This window comes from Macrosteles quadrilineatus, unplaced genomic scaffold, assembly GCF_028750875.1.
Source record: "Macrosteles quadrilineatus isolate MER2022 unplaced genomic scaffold, UCM_ALF_1.0 Scaffold_6__1_contigs__length_79288215, whole genome shotgun sequence".
Lineage (NCBI taxonomy): Eukaryota > Metazoa > Arthropoda > Insecta > Hemiptera > Cicadellidae > Macrosteles > Macrosteles quadrilineatus.
The window spans coordinates 67,679,279-67,695,612 of NW_026542599.1; the positions used below are offsets into that span (position 1 = coordinate 67,679,279).

Genomic DNA, 16,334 nt, shown 5'->3' on the forward strand with positions numbered 1-16,334 from the left:
ACTGATGTAAGATCATAGTTTAGTATATTTATTTTAAAATTTTGAGCAGAAAAGGTTGTTTTAATTGCCAAAATTCATTGGAATCATTACATCATCTTTAAAGTTTCTAATCTATGGTTATAACTGATACTAATGTATGGTATGTTTGTTTCCGGTGGGTTCGGGATTCAACGAGGCGATCACACCGGGTGTTAAACAATGGTAAGTACGCCTTCTGTCCCTTTCTTTTAGAGTATAGTAGAGGTTCTTAGCCTTATATTCATGTATTACTCAAACCCTGAAGCTCAATATTGGATTGGTAACATAGACACGGCAAGTGGGTGAGAGTCCTTTGGACTGTGTCACTCAAAATTGTTGTTGTACAGGTAGATGTCGCTGAACCATCAAAGAAGAAATGTGAAGATAACCAGAGCAATACTCTTCTCTTCTACGATCCATCTACAATTTCAAATTATGACTGTAGTTTAGGCCCAACTTAAATTTTCAATGAAAAATCTAAAGAAAATTATACTCTTTAACCTAAAAAGACTAAAAAAATAAAACTACAAAAACAACAAAGATATTTTTACATTAGGCTGTATAAACAATTGTGCGTTTTGAAATACTAAACCATAAAATATTACAGAGAACATTTTCAAGTAGGTTCGTTGTCAATTTATTTCGTATAATAGTTTTTTTTTTAGTAAAACAAAACTTTTGCATTTAAAATTCATTACTATTTACATTTATTTTATGCAGTGGTTTTTGTGAAGCCTGCCTCGGTTTCTGCCCAAATTATCTACATATCACTTATACTGTTAGTTCCTTTTAGAGTGCGGTTATAAAAAACACTAGAAATACACCCTCAAAACCCCGACACTATAGGAATTTTAGGCTCCCAATTTTTAGATTAGGGAAAAAACATACGGCAATTTCTCTTCTAGGTCCCTTGACTCCGACTTTACGTCGTGATAAGCATACACGGATTCCCCCATCGGCTTAGAAGAAAGAAAGGAAGAATGAAATACTGAAAATCTGATATGTTCCTATTTACATGGATTTCCCTCAACCATTTGAAAAGAATAACAAAGAGGAACAAAGAGGAAGAGATAGTAAAGAAGACAATTCATTAACAAGTAATCCCAGAAGTGGACTCCTCTAAAGTAAAAATACACAGCAAAGGCAAGATTAACAACTGGAGGCTATTAAAATTGAAAATAAATGGATTTAAAATGAAGACATAGTACACCCAAGTCTAAAGAAGAACCTGAAATCTTGGAACTACAAAAAAAGGTTAATTTATCAGTGAATTTATTTTAGATAATGTAAGACTAAATTACTTACGTAATTCCCGTCACAGCTCAATAAAATATGTCTATTCAGGACATGTTTCGGTGTTAAAACACCATCGTCAGCTTCATTTTATTTCAGATATAGTGTGTAGTGTAGAAGATAAGTTACCGGTAGTCATAAACTTAAAACTATTTAACTTTGTTTAAAAATATCAAACTCTCACCCATTGCCGAACAAAACATACCTTTCCAGTATAAAAAAATTAGTTAATTTATACTGATAATTATATTTGGTTACAAATTATCTAATACTAATGTATAGTATGTTTGTTTCCGGTGGGGTGCTTGATGGAACGAGACCACGGAAGGAATTAAAGTACGGTAAGTCTGCACTCTACCCCTTTCTTTTAGAGAACAGTAGATATTCTTTAGTATAATAAGGTAATTCTATTCACATTTTGTCTATTACACTGCAGTTAAAAAATTCCAGTCGTAATCTTTCTATGGAAGATGAAATGCATAAAACTGATGTAAGATCATAGTTTAGTATATTTATTTTTAAATTTTGAGCAGAAAAGGTTGTTTTAATTGCCAAAATTCATTGGAATCATTACATCATCTTTAAAGTTTCTAATCTATGGTTATAACTGATACTAATGTATGGTATGTTTGTTTCCGGTGGGTTCGGGATTCAACGAGGCGATCACACCGGGTGTTAAACAATGGTAAGTACGCCTTCTGTCCCTTTCTTTTAGAGTATAGTAGAGGTTCTTAGCCTTATATTCATGTATTACTCAAACCCTGAAGCTCAATATTGGATTGGTAACATAGACACGGCAAGTGGGTGAGAGTCCTTTGGACTGTGTCACTCAAAATTGTTGTTGTACAGGTAGATGTCGCTGAACCATCAAAGAAGAAATGTGAAGATAACCAGAGCAATACTCTTCTCTTCTACGATCCATCTACAATTTCAAATTATGACTGTAGTTTAGGCCCAACTTAAATTTTCAATGAAAAATCTAAAGAAAATTATACTCTTTAACCTAAAAAGACTAAAAAAATAAAACTACAAAAACAACAAAGATATTTTTACATTAGGCTGTATAAACAATTGTGCGTTTTGAAATACTAAACCATAAAATATTACAGAGAACATTTTCAAGTAGGTTCGTTGTCAATTTATTTCGTATAATAGTTTTTTTTTTAGTAAAACAAAACTTTTGCATTTAAAATTCATTACTATTTACATTTATTTTATGCAGTGGTTTTTGTGAAGCCTGCCTCGGTTTCTGCCCAAATTATCTACATATCACTTATACTGTTAGTTCCTTTTAGAGTGCGGTTATAAAAAACACTAGAAATACACCCTCAAAACCCCGACACTATAGGAATTTTAGGCTCCCAATTTTTAGATTAGGGAAAAAACATACGGCAATTTCTCTTCTAGGTCCCTTGACTCCGACTTTACGTCGTGATAAGCATACACGGATTCCCCCATCGGCTTAGAAGAAAGAAAGGAAGAATGAAATACTGAAAATCTGATATGTTCCTATTTACATGGATTTCCCTCAACCATTTGAAAAGAATAACAAAGAGGAACAAGAGATAGTAAAGAAGACAATTCATTAACAAGTAATCCCAGAAGTGGACTCCTCTAAAGTAAAAATACACAGCAAAGGCAAGATTAACAACTGGAGGCTATTAAAATTGAAAATAAATGGATTTAAAATGAAGACATAGTACACCCAAGTCTAAAGAAGAACCTGAAATCTTGGAACTACAAAAAAAGGTTAATTTATCAGTGAATTTATTTTAGATAATGTAAGACTAAATTACTTACGTAATTCCAGTCACAGCTCAATAAAATATGTCTATTCAGGACATGTTTCGGTGTTAAAACACCATCGTCAGCTTCATTTTATTTCAGATATAGTGTGTAGTGTAGAAGATAAGTTACCGGTAGTCATAAACTTAAAACTATTTAACTTTGTTTAAAAATATCAAACTCTCACCCATTGCCGAACAAAACATACCTTTCCAGTATAAAAAATTAGTTAATTTATACTAATATATTTGGTTACAAATTATCTAATACTAATGTATAGTATGTTTGTTTCCGGTGGGGTGCTTGATGGAACGAGACCACGGAAGGAATTAAAGTACGGTAAGTCTGCACTCTACCCCTTTCTTTTAGAGAACAGTAGATATTCTTTAGTATAATAAGGTAATTCTATTCACATTTTGTCTATTACACTGCAGTTAAAAAATTCCAGTCGTAATCTTTCTATGAGAAGATGAAATGCATAAAACTGATGTAAGATCATAGTTTAGTATATTGATTTTAAAATTTTGAGCAGAAAAGGTTGTTTTAATTGCCAAAATTCATTGGAATCATTACATCATCTTTAAAGTTTCTAATCTATGGTTATAACTGATACTAATGTATGGTATGTTTGTTTCCGGTGGGTTCGGGATTCAACGAGGCGATCACACCGGGTGTTAAACAATGGTAAGTACGCCTTCTGTCCCTTTCTTTTAGAGTATAGTAGAGGTTCTTAGCCTTATATTCATGTATTACTCAAACCCTGAAGCTCAATATTGGATTGGTAACATAGACACGGCAAGTGGGTGAGAGTCCTTTGGACTGTGTCACTCAAAATTGTTGTTGTACAGGTAGATGTCGCTGAACCATCAAAGAAGAAATGTGAAGATAACCAGAGCAATACTCTTCTCTTCTACGATCCATCTACAATTTCAAATTATGACTGTAGTTTAGGCCCAACTTAAATTTTCAATGAAAAATCTAAAGAAAATTATACTCTTTAACCTAAAAAGACTAAAAAAATAAAACTACAAAAACAACAAAGATATTTTTACATTAGGCTGTATAAACAATTGTGCGTTTTGAAATACTAAACCATAAAATATTACAGAGAACATTTTCAAGTAGGTTCGTTGTCAATTTATTTCGTATAATAGTTTTTTTTTAGTAAAACAAAACTTTTGCATTTAAAATTCATTACTATTTACATTTATTTTATGCAGTGGTTTTTGTGAAGCCTGCCTCGGTTTCTGCCCAAATTATCTACATATCACTTATACTGTTAGTTCCCTTTAGAGTGCGGTTATAAAAAACACTAGAAATACACCCTCAAAACCCCGACACTATAGGAATTTTAGGCTCCCAATTTTTAGATTAGGGAAAAAACATACGGCAATTTCTCTTCTAGGGTCCCTTGACTCCGACTTTAGGTCGTGATAAGAATACACGGATTCCCCCATCGGCTTAGAAGAAAGAAAGGAAGAATGAAATACTGAAAATCTGATATGTTCCTATTTACATGGATTTCCCTCAACCATTTGAAAAGGATAACAAAGAGGAACAAGAGATAGTAAAGAAGACAATTCATTAACAAGTAATCCAAGAAGTGGACTCCTCTAAAGTAAAAATACACAGCAAAGGCAAGATTAACAACTGGAGGCTATTAAAATTGAAAATAAATGGATTTAAAATGAAGACATAGTACACCCAAGTCTAAAGAAGAACCTGAAATATTGGAACTACAAAAAAAGGTTAATTTATTAGTGAATTTATTTTAGATAATGTAAGACTAAATTACTTACGTAATTCCCGTCACAGCTCAATAAAATATGTCTATTCAGGACATGTTTCGGTGTTAAAACACCATCGTCAGCTTCATTTTATTTCAGATATAGTGTGTAGTGTAGAAGATAAGTTACCGGTAGTCATAAACTTAAAACTATTTAACTTTGTTTAAAAATATCAAACTCTCACCCATTGCCGAACAAAACATACCTTTCCAGTAAAAAAAAATTAGTTTATTTATACTGATAATTATATTTGGTTACAAATTATCTAATACTAATGTATAGTATGTTTGTTTCGGTGGGGTGCTTGATGGAATGAGACCACGGAAGGAATTAAAGTACGGTAAGTCTGCACTCTACCCCTTTCTTTTAGAGAACAGTAGATATTCTTTAGTATAATAAGGTAATTCTATTCACATTTTTTCTATTACACTGCAGTTAAAAAAATTCCAGTCGTAATCTTTCTATGAGAAGATGAAATGCATAAAACTGATGTAAGATCATAGTTTAGTATATTTATTTTAAAATTTTGAGCAGAAAAGGATGTTTTAATTGCTAAAATTCATTGGAATCATTACATCATCTTTTAAGTTTCTAATCTATGGTTATAACTGATACTAATGTATGGTATGTTTGTTTCCGGTGGGTTCGGGATTCAACGAGGCGATCACACCGGGTGTTAAACAATGGTAAGTACGCCTTCTGTCCCTTTCTTTTAGAGTATAGTAGAGGTTCTTAGCCTTATATTCATGTATTACTCAAACCCTGAAGCTCAATATTGGATTGGTAACATAGACACGGCAAGTGGGTGAGAGTCCTTTGGACTGTGTCACTCAAAATTGTTGTTGTACAGGTAGATGTCGCTGAACCATCAAAGAAGAAATGTGAAGATAACCAGAGCAATACTCTTCTCTTCTACGATCCATCTACAATTTCAAATTATGACTGTAGTTTAGGCCCAACTTAAATTTTCAATGAAAAATCTAAAGAAAATTATACTCTTTAACCTAAAAAGACTAAAAAAATAAAACTACAAAAACAACAAAGATATTTTTACATTAGGCTGTATAAACAATTGTGCGTTTTGAAATACTAAACCATAAAATATTACAGAGAACATTTTCAAGTAGGTTCGTTGTCAATTTATTTCGTATAATAGTTTTTTTTTAGTAAAACAAAACTTTTGCATTTAAAATTCATTACTATTTACATTTATTTTATGCAGTGGTTTTTGTGAAGCCTGCCTCGGTTTCTGCCCAAATTATCTACATATCACTTATACTGTTAGTTCCTTTTAAAGTGCGGTTATAAAAAACACTAGAAATACACCCTCAAAACCCCGACACTATAGGAATTTTAGGCCCCAATTTTTAGATTAGGGAAAAAACATACGGCAATTTCTCTTCTAGGTCCCTTGACTCCGACTTTACGTCGTGATAAGCATACACGGATTCCCCCATCGGCTTAGAAGAAAGAAAGGAAGAATGAAATACTGAAAATCTGATATGTTCCTATTTACATGGATTTCCCTCAACCATTTGAAAAGGATAACAAAGAGGAACAAGAGATAGTAAAGAAGACAATTCATTAACAAGTAATCCCAGAAGTGGACTCCTCTAAAGTAAAAATACACAGCAAAGGCAAGATTAACAACTGGAGGCTATTAAAATTGAAAATAAATGGATTTAAAATGAAGACATAGTACACCCAAGTATAAAGAAGAACCTAAAATCTTGGAACTACAAAAAAAGGTTAATTTATCAGTGAATTTATTTTAGATAGAGTGCGTAGTGTAGAAGATAAGTTACCGGTAGTCATAAACTTAAAACTTTTTAACTTTGTTTAAAAATATCAAACTCTCACCCATTGCCGAACAAAACATACCTTTCCAGTATAAAAAAATTAGTTAATTTATACTGATAATTATATTTGGTTACAAATTATCTAATACTAATGTATAGTATGTTTGTTTCCGGTGGGGTGCTTGATGGAACGAGACCACGGAAGGAATTAAAGTACGGTAAGTCTGCACTCTACCCCTTTCTTTTAGAGAACAGTAGATATTCTTTAGTATAATAAGGTAATTCTATTCACATTTTGTCTATTACACTGCAGTTAAAAAATTCCAGTCGTAATCTTTCTATGAGAAGATGAAATGCATAAAACTGATGCAAGATCATAGTTTAGTATATTTATTTTAAAATTTTGAGCAGAAAAGGTTGTTTTAATTGCCAAAATTCATTGGAATCATTACATCATCTTTAAAGTTTCTAATCTATGGTTATAACTGATACTAATGTATGGTATGTTTGTTTCCGGTGGGTTCGGGATTCAACGAGGCGATCACACCGGGTGTTAAACAATGGTAAGTACGCCTTCTGTCCCTTTCTTTTAGAGTATAGTAGAGGTTCTTAGCCTTATATGCATGTATTAATCAAACCCTGAAGCTCAATATTGGATTGGTAACATAGACACGGCAAGTGGGTGAGAGTCCTTTGGACTGTGTCACTCAAAATTGTTGTTGTACAGGTAGATGTCGCTGAACCATCAAAGAAGAAATGTGAAGATAACCAGAGCAATACTCTTCTCTTCTACGATCCATCTACAATTTCAAATTATGACCGTAGTTTAGGCCCAACTTAAATTTTAAATGAAAAATCTAAAAAAAATTATACTCTTTAACTTAAAAAGACTAAAAAAATAAAACTACTTTGGATCTACACCAAACTTCACACAAACCATCTTTGAATAATGCTTAATAATGCCTGAAAGTTTCATTACAATCTGTCGAACGGTTTCGAAGTCCTTAAAGGACAAACAAACATACAAACAAACATACATTGGATTTTATATATATAGATATATGTATATAGAAGATGAAGTATTCAGGTTGATTCTATTTAAACCCAAAAATCGCTAGTCACACTCCTAACTTACCTTGTAGTTATGTGGTATTACTGGAGACACCTGTCTACATGTTAGTTTGATGCCGTGTTCCGGAATGTTGTATTCAGTCCAGGACCTGGGATAGAGTGCTGTGTACCTGGCCTGGTCCCCGGGGAAGCCCCATTTCCAGGAACGCAGCTTCCCCCCTTCAGCACCTCTAAACATACGATTGTCCAGTCAGCAGCTTTGTGTTGGTTAGAAAATGGACTCGGCTGTCCATGATAATTGGGCTTTTAATGGTCCATGCTATAAAACCAGTTAGGTAACAAATTATCTGGGTAGTCAAATGGTTATAGTGCTCCTGTGTGATATTTAAGATGTGTCATGACTAAATAGCTCTTTAAACCTTACTACAATGCTGTGCTAGAATAATTTAATCAATTGGTGTTAATTTAAATCTGGAAAGCTGTATGAAAAAGATCAATCAGGGGACAAAAGTCCCGTTTCATCCCGCATTCTGTTTTAATCCCACTCATGGCCTAAAAATCCTGGTTTTGGGATTTCCACAGATAGAAACACTGGCCTGTTCCCTATTTTATTCACGTATATTGGTTGAATTCTATTTTCTTTTAATCAACCTACAAAAAATCTATTGATTGTGTAGTTTTACCTCAAAGTTGACAAGACCTGTTGGTAGACAACTTTTCCCTCAGGGTTCTGGATTGTGACGATGAACTGGTTTGCATCCACTGAATGGTACTCGTAGAAACCTGGCTGCATCTGGTATCGGCAAAATTCCCCTCGGAAACTTCTGCCGATCGTCCCTCCACCGATCCCTCCCAGGGGTACTCCTGTGAAAACACTTGCTTTTATTAGGCCCGAAGTGTGGCTTCAACAGTGGAGGAGAGGAATTTTGAGTAAAGGCGTCTTTAGCAACCAAAGTCACAAGACGTCCACAATTCTAGTCGAAATAATTTCAAAACAAAACTTGGTTTAAGGTTTGGTATGGAATTTTTTAAATTCAATATGTCAAGTATCTAGCAACAGTTTCCAGCAAATTGTTTTAGAACATTAAAACACATTTGTGTCACAAAATATTTACGTGTAGAACTTCTTTCCAACCCTAATAATTCTTAAAAGTCTCTGTGTTTCTCTTTTCAATCTTACTTTGAACATTTTCAAGTATATAGTAAAATGTTGAAGGTGGGACATACAGTTAACTTTTGCCAAAACTGGCCGCAAGTAAGTAACTATTTCGAACGTACTAAGTTTAAAGCGTCTTAACTATAATTTTAGCATGTTACCAAAAATGAAACAGCAAAAAAACTATTAAAAATACACTTGTTAACTATGTTAAAGCTTTTAAAACCAACCTATGAGTAAGCCCATAACATTTCAGAATGACTGTTTAGGTGGTTTTGTTAAAATTAATTGTTTAAACTTTAAACTTTAATGACAAACTTTTTAAAACCCTGTACTTTTCAGTCTTTTCATTATATTAATATTTCTGTTTAAAGGAAAAATTTGTTATTGTCTCCAGAATGTACATAAGCCAGCTTCAATTTGGTTGTTTTTAAACTCAATCGGGTGATCCATCTCAGGTCAAACTCACACACACACATAACCTTTTCCTCAACATCATGTCGATCACCTGCTCTCATTGAAAAACCACTCTCACAACTATTGATATAAAATGCAGTATTTATCAATGCAAACCGCACCAAAACTTTGACTAAGGTGCCTTGACTTGCCAAGCATTCTACTGTATGTGTTCACTTAGCAACAATGCAATTCGAGTGACTTACCTCGTCCGATTGTTGCATTATGCTGCCTGCTTTAAATCTTTCTCTCACTTCCGCTGAATTAATAATCAATCCCATCTTAAAGGATTATTTTTAAATACTGGTTTGGATTGTTAATCTATCTGAAGGTCGCAGGTTAGATCTTGAGGATCAATTTCTGACCCAGTTGTCTTAATTCACTGGATTACTATTACAAGGTGCTTTCAATATATTATCTTGGCATTTGACAGTCACCAGACCATGGTTTGGAACTTTAATTTTTAAGTCTTTGAAATACCTTTGGCATTATAATGGTAAAAACTAATTTGAGCCTTATTACAGAAGTAAGAATGTCAATATAATATCATTATGTATTCTTATATCACTCGAAGCAAGGGAGCATGACACATCCGGAAAATAATAGTTGCAACACTTTTTTTACCGTCCCAAAAACATTAAAATATAAACAATTTATTGGATCAAATATTTTTATAATTTTTTTAAGTAGGTAATTAACCAACCATAGATAATTTGTCTCAAAGTAATGTAAAACCAAACCATTAAAAGCTGAATTTATATTAGGTCTATATTAAATATTTAATCTTTTAGGGTGAACTAGTTTGGCAGATAACATTGTGAATTGTTCCAAAGCTAACTAATCTTATCATTTCAATGGTGTTTTTCAATTTGATAGTATTGTTATGCATAATCACTAATCAGCCAATTGTATTGTACCTAGGTACTCTTCTTTTAGATATTTTACCAACTTATGTTTTTTGATTGTATTTTTGATCATAAAACTACATTTCATCTGATCTATACAAAATAACAAAGATTACCACAATTAGTTCTTTAAGACTGTGTCTTTCATGAATAAATAGTCTGATTAAAATTCAAAGTAATGGAGATTTTTGTTTCGTTAAATTCATATTTCAACATGTTAACTTCTAGGCCTATTCTGTTTTCCCATGAACCACTATAATTTAATAACGAAAACCATTTAAAAACTGATTTAGCCTATAAAAATTATAACAGTTAGCCAATTCTATATTAAACCTATAGATTGATTGAGAATTAAGGGACCTTTTCTTTTGGAGTGTGAGCCACATATGGGCTTTACGTGTTCTCCATTTGGGGCTTCAGAGCGCCTTTAACCCATGTAGTGATCTTAACACGGATACAATAGTTTACAAAAACAACTATGTTAGAAGTTACATTCCTATCAATTTAAGTAACATCTGCACAACCAAGATGCATCGTAATGTCTTGGTGACGTTATTGACAAATTATAAGTGTTTATTGTGGTTTACGCAAAGATCGCGTAAAGATAGTGTCGTTTATAGATATATATCTTCGCCCGAACTGTTGGAAAACTTTACGGAAATGTTACAAAAAATTTCACAAAGTTTAAAATAAAACTAGTGTACCTGTTGCTCGAAATCGAGCAATTGTCAAGTACCGGTATTATACAGAAGTTATTTTAAAACTACAGTAACAGTCATAATTTTCTATAAGTTTAAAAGACCCGAATAAATGCTTATGTAACTAATTGAAATACGCACGCAATTTAATATCGCTTTGAAATAATAAACGCTTCTTGTAAAAATATTTTAGCATTTTTTGGACCCGGCCTTATTTTTTAATGTTTTCTACAAATGTTTCCCGACTTAAAGCTGTTACCAGTAAACATTTCTTGCGTGTATATTTTATCGACTTTAGGTAGGTTTACTTTACCACTGTCACAACATGATGTGTATATTCTTTGTGTATATTCTTTGTTTTTTTTTTTACTTCCAAAATAAGTTGCTTAGCATAACTGGCAGAAATGATTCATCTCCCCAAGTGATTGTGTACCTGGATTCAATACTGTGAGACCAGGCCTCTCCTCTACTCTTCTCATACGTATAAGATTTCCTATAATTGTCTTCTCCTCTTGTTTTCAATTTCTCCTTTAAGCTCAAGAAATTGCCTGTTATTCCAACAAAACTGATTGACTGTTTGGATTTGTCTATAACCTCCTAAATATTACAAACATCAATATTTACTCCCAAAAAGCTGGTGAGTTTCTTTTTATATACAGCTGTTTTTGTTTTTAAATTAGTTTTCAATGTAATTCTTATGGGGAAAATGTGACCTTTGAGAGCGTATCGTGCCCATAAGTGTAAAAGTTTTAAAATTCTAAAACCTTTATGCAAAACTATGAATTGAGACAAATTATTTGACACCTCAAACGTTAAAATCTGTCCAGAAATAACGGAGGAGTTTTGTTCACAAAAAACAGCCCTCACGTATTAATATAAGAGAAGATGGTAGGGAATCACTTACCACTCCACTGCTTTGACGTAATCGGCCACACAAAGTCCATTATCGGTCGACGTCCTTTCCACCACACTTTCAGGCAATACCACAGATATCTAATAGAACATTACATATTATTCAATAATAAAAGTAGCTTACATACTTTTTACATTTTAGCCCACTATTTCTATTCAAATTTATAGTGCAGTGGAGTCTCGGCATGCGATCAGACCTGTACTATGTGACGACCGTTTACCACAAATTAGTTAGTAGGCCTACTTAAATGTATTTTTGTCCTTTATTGTGTTTTGTACGTGTGTGTCGGAAAGACTGTGACGTGACCATTATGGTTTAGACAATTTGTTTGTAAGATTTAACAATGACGCATTGAAGTCAAAACACATGTAGGCCCTAATCCTATTTTTGGACTACATGGATCACTTGGCGATTAAGGTAATGTAACCACATATATATAAAATTTATAGAAGAGGAGATAATAATTTAATATGAGGAAAGGGTGGGATGGATACAGTTATAATCAGAGTTCAATTCGAGAGGAAAGTAGCGACAGTCAATAAAAACACAAAATCAATTAGTAATAAATAACCATACAAACTCAACAATAATAAACGGTAACTGAACATCAACATCATCACAACAAAATATCTATTGTTCTAACAAAATATATATTTTTCAAGGGAATCGAAGGTATCTGAATTGTAAAGGATAGGTGTTTAAACTACAAAACTGGGCTTCAGTTTTGATACGCTATATTATAGAAATCAAACACTAGTTAAAATTACACATAACAACTAACCTGTGACACTTCTGCTTCAATACAAACTTACCGGAACAAAAGTGGGACAAAAGGCCAGATCTGATGTAACTTTGGCTTCATCTTTTGGTTTTGTTTTTCAGGAAAAACATGATCCAGTTTAACGCTCCATCCGTAGGAGGGCACTTGTGAAAATTTGCTGTCCATTGTATTGACTTGAGGATGCTGTAATTAAACAAAAGATTTAGGCGATAGGCCTGATGCACATTTATCTTACTACCTTCACATCGTTTCACAAAGAAAGATTAGAAAAAAGACTAACAGCCACTGGAATGTTGGTTTTCCATCCACTGGAACACCAAGTTCTGACAATTTTTTCTATCATTTTTAAATTTTGCATTTTAATGTGTGTTTATAAGAGCATTGTGAATAGCTCGGTTTCAGCCACACTTATTACCATTGGATTTAACTTAAAACAAATTTACATAATTTTCACATCTTCAATTACGATCTTTTACCTGTATATAAACAAAGGACAAAAATGTTTAAACCAACTCCCAGATCAGTTGAAAAATATTCCAAACATAAACGGCTTTAAAAATAAACTTAAAGACTTCTTCGTAACAAGACCCTTCTACAAAATAAATGATTTCTTTGAGGCTGTTGAAGATAATGTGAAGAACTTAAATAAATCTCCCTTTCTTAAGGACAGCGGAGGCAAACACCCACAAGTAACAAGTATAAATAAGAGCATATCCATTAGTGAGTCGTAAAATGTAAACAAGCAGACTTTTCAGAGCACACTGCTCCCTCTGCCTAAAAATTTACTAATTTACCGGTAAGTTGTTTTAGTGCTTGCAGCATTTTTGAAATCGTTATTTCATTGTGTTTAACACACTATTTTAATTTCACAACAACTGTCTGTGTGTAATATAAATTATCAACTCAGTTCACTATAACCTACACTTTACCTTCCTAATCTAAACCTAACTACAAAACACTTAATACAGTCACGAATCCGCATAAGCCCGACTTGCCTTCCACACATGCCTAAATAAAATCATTCTGAAATAAGTTATTCAGTGCCGTGTTGTTTCTTACATGTTTGTAGCACATGTAATTTAAATGACTTGATTGACTTATTTTTATTCTCTTCTCTTCAATTCCGTATTTTCATTTTCATTTCAGGTTCAGTATATTTGTACAAGTAACAGTTAGTCCGTTCCGTGATTCCGTAATGCGGCAAGCAGTAGCAGACTAGAATTAATAGAAGGTAGATTTAAAGGAAATCAAAACGACAAATTATCTTAAGTTACCTTAGTTAATATTCGTGGCCTCGGAGACATTTTTGCACTGTTTTTTCCTGTTAAAAAGTCAGTCTTCTACTTTAATTACTTACAATTAACGTAATATATCAAGTATCTGGAGAGAACATTAGGCTTATAAATAGGTTAGGTCAAAAAAACAAAGTACCAGTAAATAAAACTTAAAACAGCCGTAACTCCGTTAATATTTGAGAGCGCGGAAAAATTTTTGCACCATTATTTTCAGCTAAAAATCTAGTTTCTAGTGATATATAAATCTATATAGGTTCTTATGGTCACGTTCGTCGCAATAAATACCCCAATAACTCTTGAACCATAGGCTAATTTTTACAGAAATCGGTTTTACCATTTTGTTTATAATTTATAAGAACATAACATAATAATTTGAATCAAACCCGTGTTTTCATTAAATCCAATTTTTGGGTTTTTTATGTGAAAATAGCATAGCCTAAGTTAAGTAACAATAACTTTTGAACCATATTTTTTACGGAAATAGAATTGGTACCTACCTACCATTTTTCAGAATTTATAGCACTACAAAGTTAACATAGGCCTAACTTACTAAATTTTTATCAAAATTGTTCAGCCCATTTTCGAGAAAATCTGATTTCCCAGTTACGGTATTTTAAGAGTTTTATGGTCACCATTAAAAATAAAAAATTTAAAAATTAAAAATCGCCTGGAGATAGGCCTACAATGGGTTAGTGCCTACGGTACGTACCAGATTTCCTCAAAATCGGACTACAGGTATAGTACAGGTATTAAAGGTGTGTAGCTCTGTAAAAGAATAACACCCTGTATCCTGTAGGTTAACCTACAACATGCCATTCCAGCTAGGCCTATTTCTTCCAAGAAGTAAACTATAGGCCTACTAGGCTTAGTTAAATTGGTTAATTATTATACAGTTACAAATTCAAAGTGTCTGAGGGTGAGTGATCTATAGGCCCTAGGCTGTAGTAGCCTACCTAAGATAATCTATTTTTCAACAAACTATGTTGGTTTGGGTGTAATAATAGAGGGGTTCAGTTCTAGATAGCTTAACCACAGAGAAGTAATATAAAGTAATATAAAGTAATATAAAATAGAATAGTAATAGAAAAGTAATATAAATTAATAAAGTATAAGTATTTATTTATACCTTTCAGCTATTTTAACATTGCACCTATACTTCTCTGTGATTAGACATAATGTTACTGCCCTAGTGTACACTGTGGGAAACGGAGCAGTTCTAACAATTAGCTTTACGAGAACACGTTTATAAATATTTATTTCATATTTGGTATCTTTGGAAAGCTTATTTCATTCTGCATTTAACGGAATAGGTTTCAAATAAAGGTCTTGATAATTATTGGAACGACAGTTGAAACCGTAACCTGTACTTTGTTCAGCGGCTGGCAGCGGAGTAGTGAGCAGCGCAGCGCTGTCGCGACCTGTCGTGTACTCTGTGAACTACGTCAAGTCGGGACACGCTCGCTACTTGGGGACACGGATTACGCGCAACACAGATATTAACTCTGTTTATATTACTTCTCTGTGGCTTAACTTACTTGGAGTCTAAATATGTATGACATCATTGTATACTTCATGTCTCACATATCTAAGTTGTGTCGATTGTCAATACGCTGTATTTATGTGTTTAATGACAACAAATAGTCTATTCTTGATTCTTGAGTCTAGGGACCGGCAAATAAGTTAAACAAAAATACAAAAAGACGCAGTCTAAGTAGGCCTAGATAAGTTTTAAGGGTAGGTGTATGGCTAAGTTTAAAATATTACAATAAAAAAATCTATATTTACAGTTTAGTTAAGAGGTCTTAATAGCACTGAGTTTACAGATCTAGGCCTAGGCCTAATCTTCAACAGATAGATTTCAAAGTTAGACAGACTGATAAAGCGAAATTTTACTTACCAAATTAATGAATGTACTATTTTTGATCAAAAAGATCTTATAATATAATCCTAGGTCTTCTAGATCTTGACTATATGAGTAATATCACATAGACTAGACTTTACCTAAGAGTTGTATTGTATTTTGTTATGTTCATGTTCATATAAACAAAGTTGTCATTTTTGTATCAATACAAGATTTTTATCGATAAAAAAAACAAAGTCAACGTCAACAGCATAACTAATCAGCTGACTAAATCCAGTGATTTGAGTAAGCTAGTAAGCAATGCCCATGTACCTTTGGATATAGGGCAGTTGTAGGTTTTGTATGAGTAGATTATATTCTCGCAACCAATTCTTTGACCTGACCCGCTATAAAATCTCATACAATTTCATAATATTTCAATTCGCTAGTCTGCAGCTAAAATTACAGAAATAATTTAAGTATAAAATTCTTGTAAGGTGTTATGTCTAAAAAGTAAAACTATCTGTTCCAGATATT

General features: G+C 32.9%; 1 protein-coding gene across 1 annotated transcript in view; it reads right to left on the reverse strand.

The window, feature by feature from the left end:
• Positions 1-15,965, reverse strand: part of LOC128996540 (non-lysosomal glucosylceramidase) — a 110,866-nt gene extending 94,901 nt beyond the window's left edge. Inside the window, exons 1-5 of the mRNA XM_054421930.1 lie at positions 15,855-15,965; positions 12,694-12,845; positions 11,873-11,961; positions 8,437-8,617; positions 7,818-7,983 (exon numbers count right to left, since the gene is read on the reverse strand). Coding sequence (XP_054277905.1) covers positions 7,818-7,983; positions 8,437-8,617; positions 11,873-11,961; positions 12,694-12,827 — 570 coding nt within the window. The 5' untranslated portion in view covers positions 12,828-12,845; positions 15,855-15,965. The remainder of the gene's footprint in view (positions 1-7,817; positions 7,984-8,436; positions 8,618-11,872; positions 11,962-12,693; positions 12,846-15,854) is intronic.
• Between the last annotated feature and the right edge of the window lie 369 nt (positions 15,966-16,334).